Genomic DNA, 21,599 nt, shown 5'->3' with positions numbered 1-21,599 from the left:
AGCCGTAGCCGTAATTTAGGGTTTTATTCTGCTGCTTCATCACTACCGCCGAGGAGGAAGCAAAAGCAAACGAGCGCGGATAAAAAGAGAGCGCAAACGCGAAAGGCGTAGGGTGGGGGGGAAACATTGCGTCGACCAGCTGAAGGATACGACCACCGATGGCGCTTCTGCGGCCGGTTTTGCCTCTCCATCTCCGCGGCCTCTTCGTCCACCGCCTCTTCTCCTCTTTCTCCGCCGCCCGCACTCGCCCTCCTCCCCCTCTCTCCTTCTCGCCCTTCCCCCCTTTCCGCCCCCGCCCTCGCCTGCTTTTTACTCCGAGGTCGTCCCTTTTCCTTCTCCTTCCGTTTCTTTTTCGTTCTCGGGGTGTTTTGATCAAGGTTCGGTTCTTTTTTGCTTTCTCGGTAGGACTTTGGCTGTCCAAGCTCCGAGGATCGAGTTGGGGGTGAGGGCTTTCAAGTCGTCGAGCGTGGCTTCCGAGAAGCTTCAGGAGAAAGCTAACCAAACCTACGGTTCCGAGCAGATTCAGGTGATTCCTGCTCCGTTAAACGCCACCATTTTTGTGCTTTCTTTTCTTTTTTTGGCTCAGCTGTTGTTTTCGTTATGCGAGTGGGTTTTAGGAGTTTCCACTTGTTCGAGGGTTGTAAATGGCTCTTTCTTGCTTCGAGAACGGGCTTCCTAACGCAAAACATTGGTCCGTGTTGGATATGGTGATAAGATTATTTGAAGACATGCGAACTTTGAGCAGATTGAAAATGATAATCGTTCGCACTTTTATGCCTAAAGGAAGTGGTGGACATTGTTTCATTTGACCTAGCGTTTGATGAGGAAAATGCCTTGTTGATGCACTTGTAATGACTTTTTGACGTTGAATGTTAGAAGAAAAATGAAGCACAAGTAAATACAATTAAAGTTCCGGTGATTATTTTCCAACACGAATAATTAGGTAATTAGGTGGCTGTTTTCCGACTGCTGCACTACCATACTATGTGCTTTTTGTTCTGTGATATATGTGGCTAACCTGATATGAATGTAACCTGGTTGCCATTCACATAATGCTTGTTTAGTCATTTCATCTAGTGATGGGAGACGCAACAATTTTGTGTTGTGTGTTGTATGCCAGGTTTTGGAAGGCCTTGATCCTGTCAGGAAGAGACCTGGAATGTACATCGGGAGCACAGGACCCCGTGGTTTACATCATCTGGTAGCTCAATTCTGATTTATTTGCATTTTCTGATGATATGTTTGGTCTTTGTTTTGTTCCCATTTTATTTCACTTTACCTTTCCTGTCCTTCTACCTAGGTGTATGAAATATTGGACAACTCCATTGATGAAGCGCAAGCAGGATATGCAACAAAGATAGACGTAATTTTGCACGAAGATAATTCTGTGAGCATCACTGATAATGGAAGAGGGGTATGAATTTCTTTCATAATATTATTTTATGAAGGCAATGTAAGGTTTTTTTTTTTTTTTTCCTTTAGTTATTAATATTGGCAAAAAATGCAATCTTTTTCTGAATGAAGTGTCCCATCAAAGGTTTATCACTTGTCTGAATGAGTGAACTTCATTCAAGATCAGATGCAAAAGAAGAGGAGAACAATGAAATCAAATCCTTCATAAACTGATGATGGTGTCTAATAGAAATGATGATTCTGTAGAAAACAAGTGTTAGTAACACGTCCCATTTTACAAATTTACCAGAAACACTCGCTGATTACTTAATCGGACATGTACGTTTCTGACCACATTCGAGGGGCAGTATGAAATGAAATATATACTTAGTTATTATCCTCTTTTGCTAATAGCCAACTTATTATTAATGTCACCATCATTTTCTCAGTCAATGTTCCTTGATAAGCATGTTTTTGTTCTGTGCAGATTCCTACGGACATACATCCTGTCACAAAAAAATCCTCTTTGGAGACTGTTTTGACGGTATTCTTGCTCACATTTTCTCTCTTTCTTCCAAGGGACAAAGGAAAACTCATATGTAACTTACAATGAGACTATAATTATATCTTCATTGTTAGTGGACTATTTTGAACATTTAAAATAATGCCTTAAGTTGATTAGCATGGGTACTATCATGTACATAGGGTGCATGTTAATACCTTGGTTTTTGTTTCTTCACAAAAAATACCGAGTTCATTATTTTGTCAATTTTCTAGAATTTTAATGTCTTAATTACAAATACTTGTAGGTATTGCATGCAGGAGGCAAATTTGGTGGTTCAAGCAGTGGATACAGTGTCTCTGGGGGGCTACATGGTGTTGGTTTATCTGTTGTCAATGCCTTATCTGAGGTACCCATACTCCCATCCTGTTAACTTTATACTATTTGCTGTAATTTCTCCCTATGGTTATTAGGATTCACAATATGTTTGCTTTATTCTTTTGTAGTGGTGCAAATACTGCAATGTTTGTTTATTTAAAGGACATGAAAATTTTCGCAAAATATATCAGTACAAAGGTTTCTTGGTGATGGTTTGTCTTCAATTCTGTAATTTTGACTGTCTATTTCTACAACCCAAGAAACACTTACATAGTTCAATTGACTAATAGGGTGATATCCATGTGATGTGGTCATGCTTCTTAGTCTTAAACATGTTCATCACACACTATCTTGCTTTTGATATGTTGAGTTTTGCATCTATGAGGAGCTACATAGCTGGCATTATTATTGGATTTTGTTACAAACTCCGTTAATGCCACTCATGATTTATCTTCTCTGTTCAAGTAGCTTTGATTTGCGATCCTCTCTATTAATAGTTTCAACTTTCAAATAGCCTTTAAGTTGTGATGTGCTTTCTTAAACGACTCAGCCAATTAGATATTTTACAACACCTCTATGTGCTATATTTCACAATATGATAAATGGGGCTTTTCAATTTTGAGTACAGTTTAGTCAAGTTTGTGTTGTCTTGTGTAGGCACTAGAAATAACAGTATGGCGTGATGGAAAGGAATACCAGCAAAATTATTCACGTGGAAAGCCAGTGACAACTCTGACATGCCAACCATTGCCAGTTGAAGTTACTCAGAAGGGAACATGCATAAGGTTTTGGCCCGATAGAGATGGTATGCTTCTTCTTTGTTTTCTTCTCATTCCAAAGTGGCAACTCACAATTGATGACTTTACTGTTGTATATGTCGTTTATCTTATGTATTTTTTTTTTTCATTTTGAATGTAGTGTTCACTACTTCCATCATTTATGACTTTAACACAATTGCTGGACGAGTTCGGGAGCTTGCTTTCTTGAATCCTGAGGTATAAATTCTCCAACATTTTTCAGCAACACATTTTGTCATATATGAATTTCTTTATTGTCCTTGACATTTAAGCTAGTCTTCATTGTAAACAGAAGTTGACTAACTCGAACATCAATAAATTTTCAGCACCCAAACTTAGTTGCTTCAAGCACCAATGTCTTAGCTTGGGCTGGTCACTCCTGTATTTGTTTGTGCATGTTCATGTGTGAGGAAATGAGAGATGGGAGTTGTTTTCTTACACCAGCAGGACCTGCTACTTCTTGTCCACTAATACAGTGTCAATTGGTAATGCAATTCTTTAGATATATTTGTTTTACATAAGAGCAACCATGTTGGATTTGCCATGGGAAATGAGTGATTACTATTTTCGAGCTTGGTGAAACCTAGTTTTATTATCTTATACGTGGTACGATATAAAGTAAAACATGGGCCTAGTCTTCACTGTGCCTATTGCATTTCATCTGTGTACCATTTAGCCTGTCAAAGCTTTGTTACATTGTGCATAGTACTTTTTGGGACTGCTGAAAAGTCATCACAAATGCCTCTCTATGCCAAAATGTATACAGGTTTTCTTGGTGCACTGGCATCTCTATTGTGTTGATTGATGTGAATGTGGCCCATATTTGCATTATTTCTACTGTATTTTTGTTTGTAAATACCAAAAACCACATGCATTGGCAATTTGGCACTTTAGTTGTGCGGGTATGCTAAGTTTTGCAGTGGTTATGTGGGCTCTACATTGTGATCTCAAGTAGGGTCCATTCATATGTGCACCATATTGGGCACCTTGATGGTGCCAGGTGAGTACAATGTTGTGCCTCTGATCATCATTATATCCTGTTTACTTGATTCTGCTAATTATTGATGTTTTTATTAAATGATAAGAGTAATCATTTCCACGTGTGATATAAAGTTCAAATACCTGCATGAACATATTAATCATTTTCTTGTACTGTATTAATTGCAGCTTACTATTGCTTTGAAAAAGGAGGGTGACTCAAAAGAACAATACAATGAGTATTGCTACGCGGGTGGCTTGATTGAGTATGTTAAATGGTTAAATACTGATAAGGTTTGTACTTTTTACCTTATGAAGTACAATTTATGAATACTTATTTTCCCAGGGCATTCATTCAATGTATTGACAGTGTTCTCCCTCATATTCTATCTTTCCTTTAGAGTAGGTTATCTGAATGTGCCTTTTTTGTGTGAATGTATGTCAAGAACTCTAGCTTTCCATTGTAATACTAAAAGATAGGTATGTTAATTTTCCTAGTTCGTTTCTAACATTTTGCATATACAAATAAATATCCATTTAATAAGACTTCAATTTTATTAGATGTTGTTTTGATATAATCCTAGAAGTGGCTTATTATTCTGTTGAAGTGTCTTTCCTGGTCCATCACATAAAGAGCATCCTTTTTCAGGGGTCTAGATAATTAGGACTACAAGCCCAAAAAAATTTAGGAAGTTATTTGAGGAAGTTTAGATGAATTTCTGGTTTCAGTAGGGAAGACCAAACAATGAATTATCAATTTTGTGATCACTTGGAGAGAACCAGTTACAAGTAGTAAAACTGTTCATGGTGCTGGGTGAGAAATATATATTATGTTGCTGTTAGAGGTAGAAGGATCGGGAAAGATATTGTAGATACAGTGGGCCAAGACAAATGGTCCACACCTTAATGTAGTATGTAGACCTTGCTGCATCTCAACAGAGGATAAATTAACTCACCAAACTTATGTAGTTGCTTATGAGTTATGACTGTTATTGCGGTTATGAGCTTAACAAGGATATATTTTCCACTTGCATGTATGATTGGCTCATTTCTCTTTCCCTCTGTTGTTGGCTCAGCCCTGCAGGGGATGTCAAGCACACTGTAGAATCGATGGGGCCACATAATTCCCTATTTTCTATCATATGCTAATATTCCTTTTCTGACTTCTTCTTGTTCTTAATTTTAACATTGATTGTCTTGTTTTCATTTGTATAGTTGAGTTGAGTGAGAGGGGGATGGGGGAGGGGGGATGAAATGAACTTGTTGATTCATGTCATTTCTGTAACTTTTAGTTACCTGGTCATTGAAAATCTGTTTCCACAGCAATCCCTTTAATATATATGCTGAAATTTCATCATTTTCCGCAGAAACCAATTCATGACACTGTTGCTTTCAGAAAAGAAACAGATGGAGTCACAGTTGATGTAGCCCTTCAATGGTAAAGTACTTTCTTTCTTGCATACTGCTATATCAAGATTAAAGTCTTTAATCTCCTTTGTCAATTTCTTTCAGGATGCCCTTAACATGCCAATAATCTGTTCAATTCTTTTTAATTCCATTGCTTATCTTTTTCTCTTGCTGTATTTGTGTTGCTGGTAATTGATGCACTTTGTTTTATCAGAAGAATATGTTCTAAGCTTCATCCATTAATGTTCTCAATCATGAATTGGAAGCACCAGGATTAGGTTCTTACTGTCTCCTCAAACAGGTGTTCTGATTCATATTCGGAGACAATGCTTGGATATGCTAACAGCATCCGCACAATTGATGGTGGCACCCATATAGATGGGATGAAAGCTTCATTAACGAGAACTATCAACAACCTGGGGAAAAAGTCCAAAGCTATGAAGGTATTTAATTTTCAATAATTGATTCATGTTTCTATTGATAGAATATATAAAGGGATGCCTTCAGGTATAATGGGTGGAGAGGGTCAATTCAATATGAAAAACAGATATTATCTAGAACAGTTCAGCAGAAGTTAGACTGTGGTTGTTTCTGTAGCTCTTTGTAATAACAATTCTTTATAAAGGCAGGAATTCAATTTTGGATAAGTTCTGTTTCCTATCACCTGCAGACAAGCTTTATTTGATCAGTTGACCTTTCATATCATGAATCATATTTTATTTATTCTACAAGTTCACCGTTCATCCAACATGTTCATAAGCAAGGTCTTCAATTTCGAATAATACCGTCCGTACCAGTCTGCCAGCAGACCTGTACATGGACCGCTCGCTACCGGGTGGTATATATATATATATATATATATAGGCGACGTCGTCTCATTTTTTTTTGCGACATTGGCCCGTGTGGGGAGAAGAGAGGCGACGTTGCAGATTTTTTTTACTTTTATATATAAATATATATATAAATAAAAGATTTTTTTACCTATATATATATATATATATATATATCGAGTGGTATATACCGAAACATACCGCTCAGTATACCATATCGAGCGTATCTCGAAACTCCGGTACGGTATGATATTTCAATCCTAAGTGAGAAAGTCTTCTGATAATTTCTTTTAGCCTGGTATTAGGTTCCATATAATGGTAAAAGAAAGTTGAGTAACATATGATATTTTTCAATAGAATCATGGTGGAATTGGTTATGGTTACATAAATATGTATCTGTAACATTCTGTATGTGTCTTGCAGAGTTTTTGTCAGAAACTATTTTTGGCTTCATTGAACTAGGGTAAATTCCAAACATGTGAATTTTTGTCTGGTCACAATCAGTGTGATTTTTACCCAATAGAAAATTTTGATGCCTTTTTTTTTTGTGGTGGTGCAATTTGTGGTGTATGTTAAAGTACTTTTTATATTTAAATGTCAACCAGTAGATGTACTTTTTATATTTATATGTCAGCAATTTGGACTTTTTTTGTATATTTTTGTGCTTTACAATTTATACAAAAGATCCTGTGACAGGATAAGGATATTAGCTTAAGTGGAGAGCATGTAAGGGAAGGATTAACATGCATTATTTCTGTAAAGGTTCCAAATCCAGAATTTGAAGGACAAACAAAGGTACTCTTGACTTTGTGCTTGGAAAAGTATTTGAAGTGTCTTCTGTAGTTTCTTTCGTTTCATATATCTGACTAATGCTAGATGGCACGTTGCTTGTTAATATTGTATCTTATGTTCTTATGAGATAGACAAGGTTAGGAAACCCTGAAGTACGAAAAGTTGTTGAACAATGTGTTCAAGAGCATCTTACCGAGTACCTGGAGTTACATCCGGACGTGTTTGAGTCAATTCTTTCTAAAGCTCTCAATGCTCTGAAGGTATATTTTTTTTACTGTTGCATGTAATATTGTTGCTTTGTTAGTTTCATCGAGAACATTTTCACTATTTATTAATGCTGACATTTTAACAGCAGCATCATTTCTCGAGATAACTTGCTTTTTAAATAAAACATGCATTTTATATTGTTGCTACTTCAGTAGAGATTACTCAAAATGATCACTTGTTATATTTGTTATACAATTTTTGTTGTTTTACATATAATTGTAGAGTTACACTTTTTATGTAGGCTGCCATGGCAGCAAAGCGCGCTAGAGAATTGGTGAGATCAAAAAGTGTGCTGAAATCTTCTTCCCTTCCTGGAAAATTAGCTGATTGTTCATCTACAAATCCTGAAGAATGTGGTAACTGTCCATGTGTCATGTTCAATTTGTGATTGAAGTTTACTAGATTCAATTATGGATTTTTAAATTTCTTATTTTCTGTTAAAGTGTGCTTATCATGCCAAATATTGGTATTAAAGGTGGTTTTTTAACAATATAATGTAATTTTCAAAAGTTCAAATTTTAGTACGTTGATGTTGCTAATCCACTGTTGGTGCTTGTTCAGTTGCTTGGTGCCTTCTTCTGCAACCTGCCTCTAGTGTTGTGCCACAATTCTATTTTTGAGATATCCAACATCTAAGTGAAATTGAAAGATTAGTTTTGGACTTAACCATGTCTTGAACATATATTTCAACAATTCGTGTATAGTTTACTGATATTTCATTATTCTTCAGCCTATAAAGTAGGACAGATCATTATATTTGCTCTTGACATATCCATGAAAACATTGGGCTCTTGTTTCACAGTGCACTCTTGACTTGTTTCTTAAAAGAAATATTGGGAGGTTGTTAGTTGACAGCCAAAACAATTTAACCAGTCTGTGATGCTTACCTGTTCATTTGTCATAGTTGCTATCAGAAGGATTCATTAAGTAGTAAAGGGGATGTATTAACCATGGAGACACTTGTTAGAAAACTCTGTAAGACTTCCATGCCAGTACTGTTGTCTTCTTTTCTTATGCTGTAGTATCTTGGCATTGTTGTTTAAGTGCGTTTTCTTAAGATGTATCCTTAAGTCTTCCACTTGTAATGTAGAACATAATGTTATGAATTATGGATTTAAAACAAATGAAAACATCAAGAGTGGCTTTAATGTGAGAATTTTCTGGCACTTCTCCTTTATTCTACTGTTTCCAGTATTCAGTGTCTTGGTTGTATTTCTTGGTATTGCATTTTCTACTGTTGCTGCAGCAAATTTCATTCATTGATCTACAATTTCTTTTTCTTATTTACTGTATTGATCAATATTTTCAGAGATCTTTATAGTGGAAGGTGATTCAGCAGGTGGCAGTGCCAAGCAAGGTCGTGATAGGAGATTCCAGGTGAAAGTTCAATTTCTTTTATGACTGAGCTTTTATTAGTAAGGACAGAGAGAGGATATGATTCTATGCATGTTGTTTGAATTATTTTATGACCCTTTGTCCTAAATTTACTAAAACAATTTAAAATGTTATGTGTTGTTCTTGTTTCCCTTCTGAAAGATGCATGTATATATACCCTCTCCGTAAGTCTTATGTTTTGGTCCAGTGCATTGATCTGTATTAGATTAAGTCCCATCAAGTGATGTTTTTCTTGCAATCATATTTCAAATGTTGATAAGTGATGACAGACTACTGTCATGAGCAGAATTCCACGTATGTCATGAAATATGGATTGCTTGACGAATCATTTGGGTCCATTAAAGTACATTATTTCAGATAGGGATGTTGAGCATCTAATGTTGAATATTTACCTGTCTGTCATTCCTTTTGATGATCACTGTCAATGTTTATTTAATTCAGACATGTCTATTTCTTGTTGTATTAAATATCTTTCTATCATGTAGCAGCTCAGAGTCATTTTTCATGGAGTCGGTATCTTTTTATCATGTAGCAGTGTGGATTCATATATTGTACCTAGCCTTCTGCTTATCAAACACAAGTTTCTACCTTAATGCCATTATGTAACAACTAATTGTATAAAGTGGGGACATTGAACACTTCAATCGGGTTTCTGAATTGGAAGAACTCATTATGTTATGTATGCATTATGAATTTAAGATGTGCCACTAATTGGTGAAAGGATAACCTTCTTATCGTCCACTTTATGTTTACTGTAATTTTGCAATTTTGAGTTGCCTACTTTATTCTATATGAGAGTTTTCTTTTACCTGATTGTTCTCTTTGTTTATCGGGTCATAGTTCCGTTCATCACTTTCAGTTGTAAATTATTTGCACTAAACACTCCTAAAATTTGAACTATCTCAACAATTCTTGCAGGCTGTTTTGCCTTTGAGGGGTAAAATACTGAACATTGAAAGAAGGGATGAAGCAGCTATGTACAAGAATGAAGAAATTCAAAATCTCATTCTTGGCCTTGGTCTTGGTGTAAAGGTTGCATCTGCACACTTCCCGTGGATTTGTCAGCATTCAAACATTCTTGCTGATCAGAATGTTTCATTATCCAGGGGGAGGATTTTAGGAAAGATGCCCTTCGATATCATAAGATCATCATTCTCACTGATGCTGATGTGGATGGTGCTCATATAAGAACCCTTCTGCTAACATTTTTCTTTAGATACCAGGTGCGCTGTAGAATGCTACTGTTAGGGATTTAACAGCCATGTTATTGTTAAATTCCAAATTCCATATAGGTAGAGTTATAACTGTATGATGAACACTGTTGCTGCAGAAAGCACTCTTCGATGAAGGTTGCATCTATGTTGGTGTTCCTCCGCTTTATAAGGTGCACACTCCACTTTCTTGTGTGTACAAGAAATTTGCTATAAATCTTTTTTTCCTTCAATTTCTTATCTAATCATCAAGTATCAGGTTGAGCGTGGAAAACATATACACTACTGTTATGATGACACAGAGCTCAAGCGCCTCACAAAAACCTTCCCTACGAATTCTTCATACAATATCCAAAGATTCAAAGGTAAACAGAGAAATAAAAAGCAAAAACAGAACAATCATAAGAAGGAAAGTGTTTAGAGGCATTCTGAACCTGCAAATCATTTGATGTTTCTCATGTATGCTGCTGTCGCTACTTGTATGTCTGCTGCCAATCTTCTTTGAATTTTTAAATGGAAGCTAACATGTATGCTGACCATGTCATTTATCAAAAGTTTCTGTTGGAAATATGATTTTGTAACAAATACTGGTATCTTTATCTTTTCCAAAATATCCTTTTTGAACTTCTTTATAGAACAGAACAGATTGTTCTTTGGAATGCCATGTTACTGCATTTTTATCTTTTTTCCTTGTGTGTGTTTTTAGAAAGGTAGTTTGCATAAACAACGATACCATGGTGCAACCAGAACTGCATTCTTCACGCAACCAAATTAGTGAATATTGCTGAAGATGTACATAAATTAAATACTTGACCAAGTTATTTTTCTAATTGTCCCTCATTTGAGTTTTTTTTTCTTTGCTTTCTTGTTCAGTGTTATGTCTCACTTAAAATGCAAAAATGGTGCCTTATTTTTCTCTTAGTCTCCTTCATGGCATGCTACATCTACTTAAACAAAGTTACAATTTCATTTACCAAGTTATGTCACATTCTATAACTACAAGGAATATCTGTCCTATGTCCTCTTTTAAAAGACTAATGACACATTCATTATTTTGGAAATAATAGGATTAGGGGAGATGATGCCATTACAACTCTGGGAAACTACACTTGACCCAGAGAGAAGGCTACTGAAGCAGCTAGTAGTGGAAGATGCTGCGGAAGCTAGTGTTGTGTTCTCTTCACTTATGGGCACTCGTGTAAGTAAACAGATGCTATGTTAAAGTCTTGTTCTGTCTGTGTTTAATTTGGTAAACTAATTGTTAACCATTTTATTTCATTTACAATTGAATATATTGCTCCTTGAGGTCCCTAATTTGTTATCATTTTCTTTTAGGTTGATGTTAGGAAGGAATTGATACAGAACTCTGCAAATATGATCAACCTGGAACACCTCGATATCTGAGGATGACTCAGTAACATGTCTGACAACTCTGTAACTAACTGGCCGTATGCCTTGCCCAACTATTTTGGTCCATTCGTGTTCCATTCCTTTGGTTGGCTTAATTGGTGTTTTTGTAGGGAAAGGAGCAAATGGAGATTGTTGGCTACTTAATAGGTTTGTACTTGTCTGTAGCTTACATATATTTCTTTTAGTGAATCCTTTTGTTACGCAGCCTTTATTATCTTTTCCCATTATCTTTGTTTCCATGTAGGTATATTCTCGGCCTTTGTTTGGTTTGAGAACTAATGAAAGCATCTCGTCTTCCTTGCTTCCTCTTTTTTTACCTTATCATAATGATGTTATCTTGGTCAGTATTAGTTTTGCATTATGAGAACTGCAAGAAATAACATATTCATCATAGATTTGTCTTGCTTGTCTTTGGTTCATCTGGATAGCATATAATAATCTTTATTTTTTTTGTATTCGGCAGAATTAAGACTGGTTTGGGCTTCAAGTGCAGATTGGACAAGTACGTGTCTGACAGAGTCCGATAATATTACTTTTACCTTTTGCTGCCAAGACTTTGAAGAAGCCTTTTGCCATTTACCCTCCTCTATTTGTCTTATGTATTATCATGGATAGTTTTTGAACAATGTTGTACTTTTCCCTTATTTCAAGATCTTCCTTTTTGTTTCTTTCTACATAGGCAGTTATTAGTTCAGTTGGTCTTAGTATATTTACTTCAAGAGATCTTCCACACCAGCAGGAAAGCATACTCTTCAGGTTCTGCTGCGTAGATCAGATATAATGTTTTAGCTATATCACGAGGTGATCATCTGACAGGCTCATGGCCATACTACGTCTATCTACTATGTTTCTATTTCAAGTTGAATTTTTTGTTTGTTTGTTTAAATGGGTAACTAAATGATATTCCCATGCTTATCATCAACTGTTGTTTGCCTCTGAAGAATGCACTTAGTGGATCACCTGCCAACTGTTTGATTATTTACCCGCATGATAACCTGTTCCTCATGTGCAGATTGTCATCAGTATTCCTCAATGCTATGGCGCCACTGATCCGCATTTGCTACTTGGGAGAACAGAATGAGCATATTATCTGTTGCAGAAATCTCATCAGATCCACCCTTCACTTTTCTGATGTTAACAACTCTAATCGGGGGCCACAAAATCCACATAAGATATTGCAACCATCAATAGGTTTATGCGAAAAGGTTTCTTAATTGTTGACTTCTCTGATCTGCCTACATGCCTTTGTCAAAAAGGAGAAGGGTGTCGGTATGGTTTATTGGATCAAGAATCCATTTCTATCTTCCTTTAAATTAAAGATGCTACTCAAATCTTGATCACATATGTCGCAGATAAGTAATGCATGGATGAATACCTTTTTCATCACATTAACTGATCTAGATGTGTGAATGTATTCTGCAAATGAGTAGCATTAATTCTTCGCCACTTGCAGTCTCTGCAGATGAATATTGTTCTTACACCGAGAAGTGTATTGCAGTGAGCTAACTTTCTTCATCTTGCATATTAAATTTGCATATTTAGGTACACCGAGAAGTGTGCCAAAGCTCAAGCCTGCATTTATTACTCTTCTCAAAATGCAGATGACCATGGTCGGATGAATTTACTAGACCAGCTGATATTTTCAAGGTAGAAGCAAAAGGGAAATTAATATATGTAGCCCGAGGTGATCACGTTGCAATCCCAAGGTGGTGGCAATGGAGTTGGGTGTTTGAGCTTGGATCTGTTTGACTTGATTCAGGTTAGTCATATCTAGAAATGAATGGAACCCTTATGATCAGATTGAGACATAAAAATTAAACATTGAATTTTTTTGGTATTTAAATAGGTATGTATGGAATTCATTTTAAACCCATCAGGAAGCACATTAATTGCATCAGTAGATAGAATCAACTGATCACCTGTAAAGGTCTCACAGTACACTTGTCCTATTCCACTTATTTTAGAACCCTGTTTCAGAGATCATGGTATGAAGAATGCCATTTATGTAGAATGATCATGGACAAGAAATGGATCCCTGTGTGTTACATGGCAGACAAGGATCAATATCAAGTCCATTGCATACCAATGGGCAGCATTTTCCATTGCATGGCAGCTGATTTTTGTAAATGTGATTACAGATATAGGAATGTTTCTGCACTTTAGATTTGATTTGTATCAAGTATCTTTGCATCCCATAGTGCAGGTAAATGACATAAGGTGGCAACACAAAATGAGTGGATAAAGAACTGTTTGCACCATATCTTTGTCCATATCACTACCAGTGCTCTCTCTCTCTCTCTCTCTCTCTCTCTCTCTCTCTCTCTCTTTTGTTTCATTTGTAATGAATTCATAAAGAATTAAGTGCAAGAAACCAAAAAATACCAACCTTTTTTATGATTCTTCAAAGAGTCAAAAACTAAATCAAATCTCATATTCGATAAAAAAAGTAAAGCTAATATGACGATGATAAGCAAGAGTTATGATTCAATATTAGTTTTATGTTGTTTGGTCGAAGGCCAAATGATCTCCTTTTTTTTTCTGAAATTGTTTCTCTAAATCACAATTTATGATGCTTGTATCTGATCTAGCTTCAGCTGCCCCAATGAGGTCTTAGCATGCATCTGTGTTTTTTTTTTTATATGGGATCTTTTGTCCAGAATTGATATCAAAGATAAACTTGATCTAAGACTGCTGATTTAACAAGCTGGTCCAATTAGGTTGAGAAGATCTCATGTTGGATTTGGTCTATATCATCTCAAGTTAAATCAGTGGTCTATTGATTGTTGCTAAATGACATGGTTTTAAGCTACTGACCAACTCTACTGTGTGTTACTACAACCTGATCCTAAGGCTTGCACTAAACCAACGCAATCTAAGGCAAGCAGTGTTAGATAGAGTCAATGGTTTGAGTAAAAAAATTCAAATTTGGGAAGGCTCATGACTTTTGTCAGTTCCTGGATGCAAGGAAGTGTGCAGAGAGATGAAATGAATCGGATGCACTACCGAAGGCTGGAGCTTCAATGAGCTATGCTTTTGCACTGTTGATGCACAAGCAAATGAATCAGATTCCACTAGTTGCAGGTAGATGCAATGTGCCAATCTTTATCTCCACAGGGAAAAGTTCGTAGCTGACACACACACATCGAAGGCACGCCAAGTGCCAAGTATCCCAAAGCTTGGTCGTTGATTCCCTGCCATGTTCTTCGAAATCTTCTGACGGGCCACACAAATCTCCGTTGAGCAGGACATCTTCTGCTTGCCTCTGCCACAGCCTTTCAGCTCAAAAGGTAGAAGCTGGAGTGCCAGCTGCGGTCGGCCGGTGTCGCCTCGGTCGCATGCATCTGCAGCTAAACAAGTAGTGGCTTTGTTGCTCTTGCCATCTAACAAGCACCCAACTTTAGGAATCTGTCTCGATTCATTCTTTGGCATCATATCTTTCCACCATCTTCCTGTGACTCTATCCACACCCCCACAACAGATCGGCCCTCGTCCCTACCAATCCTGTAACCTGCACAAGCTTTTGCCCAACATGAGCCGGAATCTCATATCTTGCTGTAGCTTATCCCCTCAGCCACAGAAGCCACTGTTCTTGGAGGCCAACTCCTTGGCAGCTATGTCACTCCATGCTCCCGAAACTTAAGAATAGCTTGTACTTAATCACTGGCTTATTCTTATACAAGGCCACTAACTTTTATCTCAAGTGTTGCATCCTCCATTATGGATTCCATGCTAGATTGTTGCCACCATGGGAGACCAGGCACAGTGATGATGGAGGGGTTTGTGCACTGGATTGGTCTCTTCACTCTTTCTTTTCTATTAGTTTAGCGTCTTTAGTGCAGCTAAGATTTGAGGATCAAGAAAAAGTCCATCTCAAGATCCTAACACCAGCTCACCAGTGTCATTTTATATTCTGTCGAGTACACTTGTTGACAACCCAATGAACTGGGTAGAAAGCTGTGTGAGGATATCTTCAAGTTGTGCATGAATTGGCTACTAATTCCTCCATACCTAATCTCTGGTCAAAATTTGTGGACTCAAAACACTTTTCTCACCGATTACCACATGGCTTATTAGCACAAAAAGTCATCCTCCCAGAGACATTACTTTAGCTAAAGCCAACTCTAGTAGTGGATGACTAGTGCAGAGATGTGAAATTTCCAATGCATATCATCTCAGAAAAGGATGTTTTTCCATGAAGAATGTCATGTCAGTACTAGATGGTTTGATGGCATAAAAGTATGTCCAGTTTCAATTCAACTTATTTAGATAACATATTTATGTTGTCAGTCTCATACTTTAATGCACATTCTGGTTTCTGTTTTTTTACCAGTGTTGCTGCTGGTAGTCTTGAAGAATCAATAGTGATGAGTAGGATGTATAATCCTTGTGGATTTGGGATGAGCTCATCAAGATTCACAGTGATCTTTACCATGCATCATGCCCAACCTTGCTGCCACCACTGCAATTTCTCTTTCGACAAGCTGCATTACTTTATAGCAGATGGTCACTTTCAGTGCATACCTCATCTTCATTAATTGTTAATTGAGTTTGCTAAATCATATTTGGACTCTTTCTTACATGGTAACTTTTCAATTCATGGCTTAATAGTAGTGCTTGGCTCTAAGAGAGAGAGAGAGAGGGCAAGGATATGAATAAAGTTTCATCTTGCTTGTGATCATTATTGACACTTCCTTATGATTTATTTGGAAGTAAAAATAATTATAGATTCAACAACCATCCATCCTCCTTCCTCTCAGTTATCTTTGTGGTTTAAAGCTCTCTCTCTTTTTAAGGATGGCTCCTGTGGTCACTCCCCATCCATCTAATTAGGATGTTAGCTCTTTGGAGCACTCATTTAACTTTTTCTCTGTGACGAGTCCTTTTCTAATATGAGTTCTTTTGTAGGTTCTGGATCTTGCTTTGTTAACCGTGATGGAGACACGATTGTTAGGGGGTGCTCTTGCCATCATGTTATTAGTCCTAAACACGTCGAATGACTTGCCATCAAGCTCTGTTTTTCCCCCCAGAAAGAAAAAAAAAAAAAAGTAGTTCATCTGGAATTCATTTCCATGCTTTTTTCCATGTAATCGAGTAGTACTGTATTATGATCACAAACCAATTCATAGTTTTCTCAGCTAGAATGATAGGATGCATGTTCATCTTTGTTCTGTAATATTTCTGGCAAGTATGTATGTATGATCATTCACATCATGCAAGAGGAACATGTTGAAATAAAAAAAACACTAAAGACTACTTTTATCTAATCCAGTTTGGTATTCTTGCACTGATGATTTCAATCAACAATGTTGAATGGGCCCATAGTGGAGGAAATCTAGATACTTTTTTTATCTTGGTACTAATTATTTATTGACCCAGAGTCAAATATAATAATATTTTAGTATATGGTTTAGCTGTAAGAAGCAATCAGAATTGATAAATCCACATGTTCAAGATTTCCTAAAAACTAAATTTACTTGAGAAGCAGAGGAAGAAAGAGTGGCAAAATCATCCATCCATTATTGCCAGATCCTTTTTTTTGTTCCAATGTTATCTCACTCAATTTGTAGTATTAAAAGATGGGTGCTGAGTGCAAGATGGAGACAGGAGGAGGAATCTTCCTGGCATCAGATACCCAAACCAGCACAAGCAACTTTTAGCCACAGTCCCACCAACAAGAAGAAGACACCACCTGCACTGACTTGGGGTCATGGCCTTTTCTCCTCCACAGCAGGGTCATATGACCATGTTGTGGTGACTTCAGCTATTATCTCTACCAACCATAAAAGCCAATGGTTTGCCAATGGTGGATGGTGAGGAAGATGGGCTTGTGTTGTTTGATGATGATTGGTTCCTCCAGTTCCTGATTCAACCTTCCACACCCCAAGAAAAGTAAAAAACTAGGCTTTTTCCTAGCCATTTATAGCTTATCCACCCATGTATTAGTTGCAGTCCTGCAATCCTTCTTCCTCATCTCTCACACACCTCACCAGTTCTGTGATCTGTGTTCTCCCTGGGGAAGAAAGAGAGAGGTCTGGTGCTGGTGGTGCTGAGGAGTCGGTAGGTTCGGGGGGAAAGAAAGATCATGATGCGCTGAACAGGAAACATCCCCACCACTTCATGCTTACCTCCATCTTCTTCTCCTCACCGTTTCAGCGAAGCTTACTTCTTGGGCTTCTGCCACTTGGAGTGGTGTGCAACCGCCAACCGAACCTTGGAGCTGCATTGAAGCTCTGTTCTCTCGGTTCCGGCTTTCTGATGCCATTCTTCTTCCTCATGTCATTCTTCCCCGTCATCGTCCTGCTATCCAAGTCGCTTCCTTTACAGCCCCTGCCTCCATGGGCAGGTGAGGTGAGACTGCTCTCCATCTTGTTCTGGCGAGAATTATCAGCTGCTCTGCTGCTTTTGTTCGACAAGTTTCGGCCCGTTAGCGCTCGAAAACTCGCTGCTCCATCGTCACCCACGATGTCTCCGAGGAAGAGATGTGCCCACAGGGTGGATAATGTGGAGGAATCGGGGGAGATGTCGATCTTGGACTTGCCGGAGTTGGCCTTGGAGTGCATCCTCGGGAAGCTGTCGCCGGCCGGATTGTCGAACATGGCGGCTGTTTGTAGCTCTCTGAGGGAGACGTGCAGGAGTGACCACCTCTGGGAGAAGCACATGGAAGAGAAATGGGGGAGAGTGATCGGCCACGCAGCGCGCAGAGAGTGGAAGCTGTTGTTGGCTTCGATCAAGAACTCTTCGGCGAGCAACAGCTGCAGGAAGTGGATTGGGGCGCTCTCCTGTGTGTGGCCTATTTCCTGGCTCAAGTCTAGGATTGATGGTGGATGCCACAACAGGAGCCCTTTGCCTGATGACTCCATTATGTCTTGGTATCGGTCACTGGAGAGCGGCGGATTCTGGTTCCCAGCTCAGGTTTACAACCGTGAGGTAATGATCAGCACAAATCCACCATGTCTGTAAGCCTCAGGATCTGTTTCTCTATGCTCGCATATTGGATCAGACATCGATAGGATGGATTTGGCTTTAGATCCTGTTCCCTGCCATAGATTTAGGCAGCTTCATAGTCATAGCTTTAGTGCTCCCAAAACAAGATAGTAGCTTTTCCTTCTTTTAGCTTGAATTGCTAAGAATTGTAATGCTTCTATGCAGCATGGGCATGTGGGGTTTATGCTATCCTGCTATGATGCAGAAGTTAGATATGATCGCCAGACAAACTCTTTTCATGCAAGGTATGCATAGATTGGCCTCATCAAATGCAAATTCTGTTCTCCTTATGCAAAACAATATACCGCAAAGCTTCAGAAAGTTTTGGAACTGAATATATGAGCAAAAAGTATCGAATTTTTAGTTCTTGAACTTTCTGAAACTGAAATCAAGAAGTTAGTATGAATGTGTGTGACTGGATTTAGTACCTAATGGTGTATCATGACTTGTAGGTACCCACCCCATGGACGACGAACTATAGTCGTAGAGGAGGGAGTGCAGTGGGATAGGCTGAGGGCACCTCCTGTCAACACTCCTCCTCATGATCTTCACATCTCGGATTGCCTCAGTGATTTACGCCCAGGCAATCATATCGAGATTCAATGGAGGAGGAACAAAGAGTTTCCATATGGTGTGTGCTTTAATCATCTGACTGTTCTGATTGTGTCTTTAACTCAATACATAGACTCAATTTTCTACTGTTAACAAGTGATATGTATGTAGTGGAAGGAAGTCAACAATGTCTCGTTGTGTTTTGCAGGCTGGTGGTATGGAGTCATAGGTCACTTGGAATCTTGTAATGGAAATGAGCATTATTGCAGTTGTCATCTTAGTGGTGAGTATCTCTATGCTGTTGTGTATTGCACAGAGATATTTTTTCTTCCTAGACTCTAGAGATAAGAGACATGGCTAGAAATGCTTTATCTGAGCATCCTCTAGACCTTATATGACTTGGCTGAACACCATCCTTGAATCAGAAAATTGTTGAACAGAGGTTGTAGAGAGAGTAGATGAAACTTTATTGTTATAGACTAAAAGACACTTAAGGGTGCTTCTCTACACAATCAACATGGTTATTAACTGATCTTGGAAGTTGCTTACGTTGTTCCGGGAGTTCTTTTCTATATGACTCTTTTGATCTATTATATTTTCAGATCTCTTATCTTATATACACTCGGAACAACAGCATTTTCCTTCGAAATAACAACATACAAATAAGTGTCAATTTCACACATTCAACTGCTCTCAAATTTCACTAATGCACTGTTGCTTATCTTAATCAGGTATTAGTATTTACCCTTGATGCATCTCGATTACTCGTTACTTTGTCTGCAAGAATTGTTAACTTACATTGACATGGATAACATGGAACACTTCTCATCTTGCAGCAAAATAAGAAGATGAATCAAAGTGCCGGACTGTTTGTTGTTACAGTAATTTGTTGGATTTAATTCTGTCATGATAGATGATCAAGCGTTTTCCAGTTTCATTTTTGACTATTTCAATATTCTACGATATAGTATTTTTTTTTAGTTTCAAATAACAATCCAGAACAGTTAAATAGATGCTACAGCTGAAGCAGACTAGATACACAAAATAGCAAACATCTAATATAATTGTAATGCGTGTGACCATTGCCATGTTCTTTTCAGCTTTCCTGTTTGAAACATTAGTAAGTTCTGATATTGTTAAGAGCTTTTATTTGGCAAGATTTAATTCAATCAACTATTAAACATCCTTTATTGTTTGTTATTAGTTTTAGGTTTTAAGAATGTGAGTCTAAGAGATTGCCACTTCCTTATGTTCTCGTAGAAGCCAGTAAGACTTTATATGATGTTCAGAACTTTCAAGTCGCAAATCTAGTTTTGAGATCATGCTTTAAGGAATACAAATTTTGATTGAATTATCATATGTTTTGCCTCAACAAAATTTAGTCTCAGCTGACAACTATAAGATAACCGGCACTTGCTCTGCACAAACCGTAGCATCTCATTTTTGAAGCTTCCTTCAAAACACCGTCAGGTTTGACATAAAATTAATAGCCTGGTGAGTGTAAGCTTACACAGCCTAATCTCTGCAGAAAAAATGGTTGTTTCCATATCTTTGACTTGGAGTGTCACTTGTCCACTTCATTTAGCTTTTAGTTCATGAACTTCCAAATTTGCCAGACTATAATCTCCTTCTAAAAGTTGAATCATCATTACTTGGGAACCTGGAAGCACTTGTGTATTTGCTTTTGGGATTGCAATAAACTTCTTTCATCTCTCAGGCCAACCATTTCTATTTGATTGTCCAGATACTGTTGTCCTGGAATTCAACCAGTACACGCTCGGTTCAAGATGGCGACGAGCATCAATTAGTCGAAAGCATCACAGAGAAGAAGGTAACGAAACGGATGGATTCTACGGAGGAATCAGAAAACTCCACGGCAAGGATGAAATCTCTAAGTGGAGACGGCTGTGGCCAACAGATGCTCTGGAATAGAGTTCATTCAAGTCCTGTTCAAGCATCATCTGTGCATATTTTTATTCCTTTGTGCCTAAATAGTCATCGGGGTCTTTCTACCACATGAAACTTGTTTGGCCTTAAGGTTAATCCTGAAGTACCTATCAACTGTTAATGTGAGCTCAGAATGAGAAGAGATGATTAGTAGCCAAACATAGCTGAAGAGGCATCAGATGTGGTACATGTAACTCCAAGCTCATGCAGATTACATATTGTAGCTTAGAACACAAGCAATTCAATATAAATTACATGTTTAGCTCTTCATTCTCTGTTGCAAGTCAAACTCTTCCTTTGATTAGCAGCTGTTATGTTGCTGATGCAGCCAGAATTCTTCATATAGTTTGAGATTGCAGGTTTTTCCTTTTTTTTTGGGTTGTACCAGCAACTCCAACTATTCATTCCATGTACTGCTAAATTGTTTAACTGGTCTGAGATCATCTAGGAAATAAATGAACTGTTCTTTCATCTCTTTCTACTTCTCTGGTCAAACCACTCTTCCAAGATTCTACTAGGAAGCCACTTTACAAACTTGTTTAGGTACTGTTTGAACAAAGATTCTACTGTGAAGCCACTAAAGCTAAGCTGTTTCTAGACCATATCTTATTTTTGTTTGATTTAAGTGTGACGAAGTATTATGGTTGTCTTCTTTGTTTTGAAAGAATGGTTAAGAATTGAGTCATAGAATTCAACCGACAGCAAAAGAACTATGTATCCGATTCCAAATGGTTGGCGCAACATCACGATGACTTGT

General features: G+C 37.8%; 2 protein-coding genes across 12 annotated transcripts; both read left to right on the top strand.

Annotated features, from left to right (window-relative positions):
* Positions 1-28: 28 nt before the first annotated feature.
* On the top strand, positions 29-12,512 carry LOC135624724 (DNA gyrase subunit B, chloroplastic/mitochondrial-like). Of its 11 annotated transcripts, XM_065128629.1 has the most exons (25): positions 29-319; positions 406-526; positions 1,121-1,201; positions 1,301-1,414; positions 1,880-1,936; positions 2,202-2,303; positions 2,930-3,077; positions 3,191-3,267; positions 4,237-4,341; positions 5,415-5,485; positions 5,756-5,897; positions 6,981-7,079; positions 7,208-7,336; positions 7,585-7,699; positions 8,653-8,720; positions 9,657-9,770; positions 9,845-9,961; positions 10,069-10,122; positions 10,209-10,314; positions 11,017-11,147; positions 11,285-11,397; positions 11,470-11,506; positions 11,604-11,699; positions 11,823-11,861; positions 12,372-12,512. In XM_065128629.1, the coding sequence occupies exons 1-21, from the start codon at positions 159-161 to the stop codon at positions 11,351-11,353; spliced, it is 2,181 nt and encodes a 726-aa protein (XP_064984701.1). In that variant the 5' UTR covers positions 29-158; the 3' UTR covers positions 11,354-11,397; positions 11,470-11,506; positions 11,604-11,699; positions 11,823-11,861; positions 12,372-12,512. The 11 variants fall into 11 exon arrangements, with proteins under 11 accessions (XP_064984701.1, XP_064984706.1, XP_064984704.1 ...); XM_065128634.1 differs by lacking the exon at positions 11,604-11,699 and having other exon boundaries at positions 11,285-11,370; XM_065128632.1 differs by lacking the exon at positions 11,604-11,699 and having other exon boundaries at positions 11,285-11,383.
* A 4,484-nt stretch (positions 12,513-16,996) lies between these two features.
* LOC135624726 (F-box protein At2g32560-like) lies at positions 16,997-21,112 on the top strand. The gene is made up of 5 exons (XM_065128636.1): positions 16,997-18,286; positions 18,509-18,588; positions 18,796-18,974; positions 19,104-19,178; positions 20,640-21,112. Exons 1-5 carry the CDS (start codon positions 17,477-17,479, stop codon positions 20,825-20,827), a joined length of 1,332 nt encoding a protein of 443 aa, XP_064984708.1. The 5' UTR covers positions 16,997-17,476; the 3' UTR covers positions 20,828-21,112.
* Positions 21,113-21,599: the final 487 nt, after the last annotated feature.

The sequence above is a fragment of the Musa acuminata genome, chromosome BXJ2-10, assembly GCF_036884655.1.
Source record: "Musa acuminata AAA Group cultivar baxijiao chromosome BXJ2-10, Cavendish_Baxijiao_AAA, whole genome shotgun sequence".
NCBI lineage: Eukaryota > Viridiplantae > Streptophyta > Magnoliopsida > Zingiberales > Musaceae > Musa > Musa acuminata.
This window is presented reverse-complemented; position numbering and strand designations above follow the sequence as displayed.

Coding starts and splice junctions, on each gene's coding strand:
- LOC135624724 (XM_065128634.1), top strand. CDS start 159: ATGGCGCTTCTGCGGCCGGTTTTGCCTCTCCATCTCCGCGGCCTCTTC. Junction 9,962..10,068: donor CATTTTTCTTTAGATACCAG/GTGCGCTGTAGA, acceptor CTGTTGCTGCAG/AAAGCACTCTTCGATGAAGG. Junction 10,315..11,016: donor CAATATCCAAAGATTCAAAG/GTAAACAGAGAA, acceptor TGGAAATAATAG/GATTAGGGGAGATGATGCCA.
- LOC135624726 (XM_065128636.1), top strand. CDS start 17,477: ATGCTTACCTCCATCTTCTTCTCCTCACCGTTTCAGCGAAGCTTACTT. Junction 18,975..19,103: donor GAACAAAGAGTTTCCATATG/GTGTGTGCTTTA, acceptor TGTGTTTTGCAG/GCTGGTGGTATGGAGTCATA. Junction 19,179..20,639: donor TTGCAGTTGTCATCTTAGTG/GTGAGTATCTCT, acceptor TTGATTGTCCAG/ATACTGTTGTCCTGGAATTC.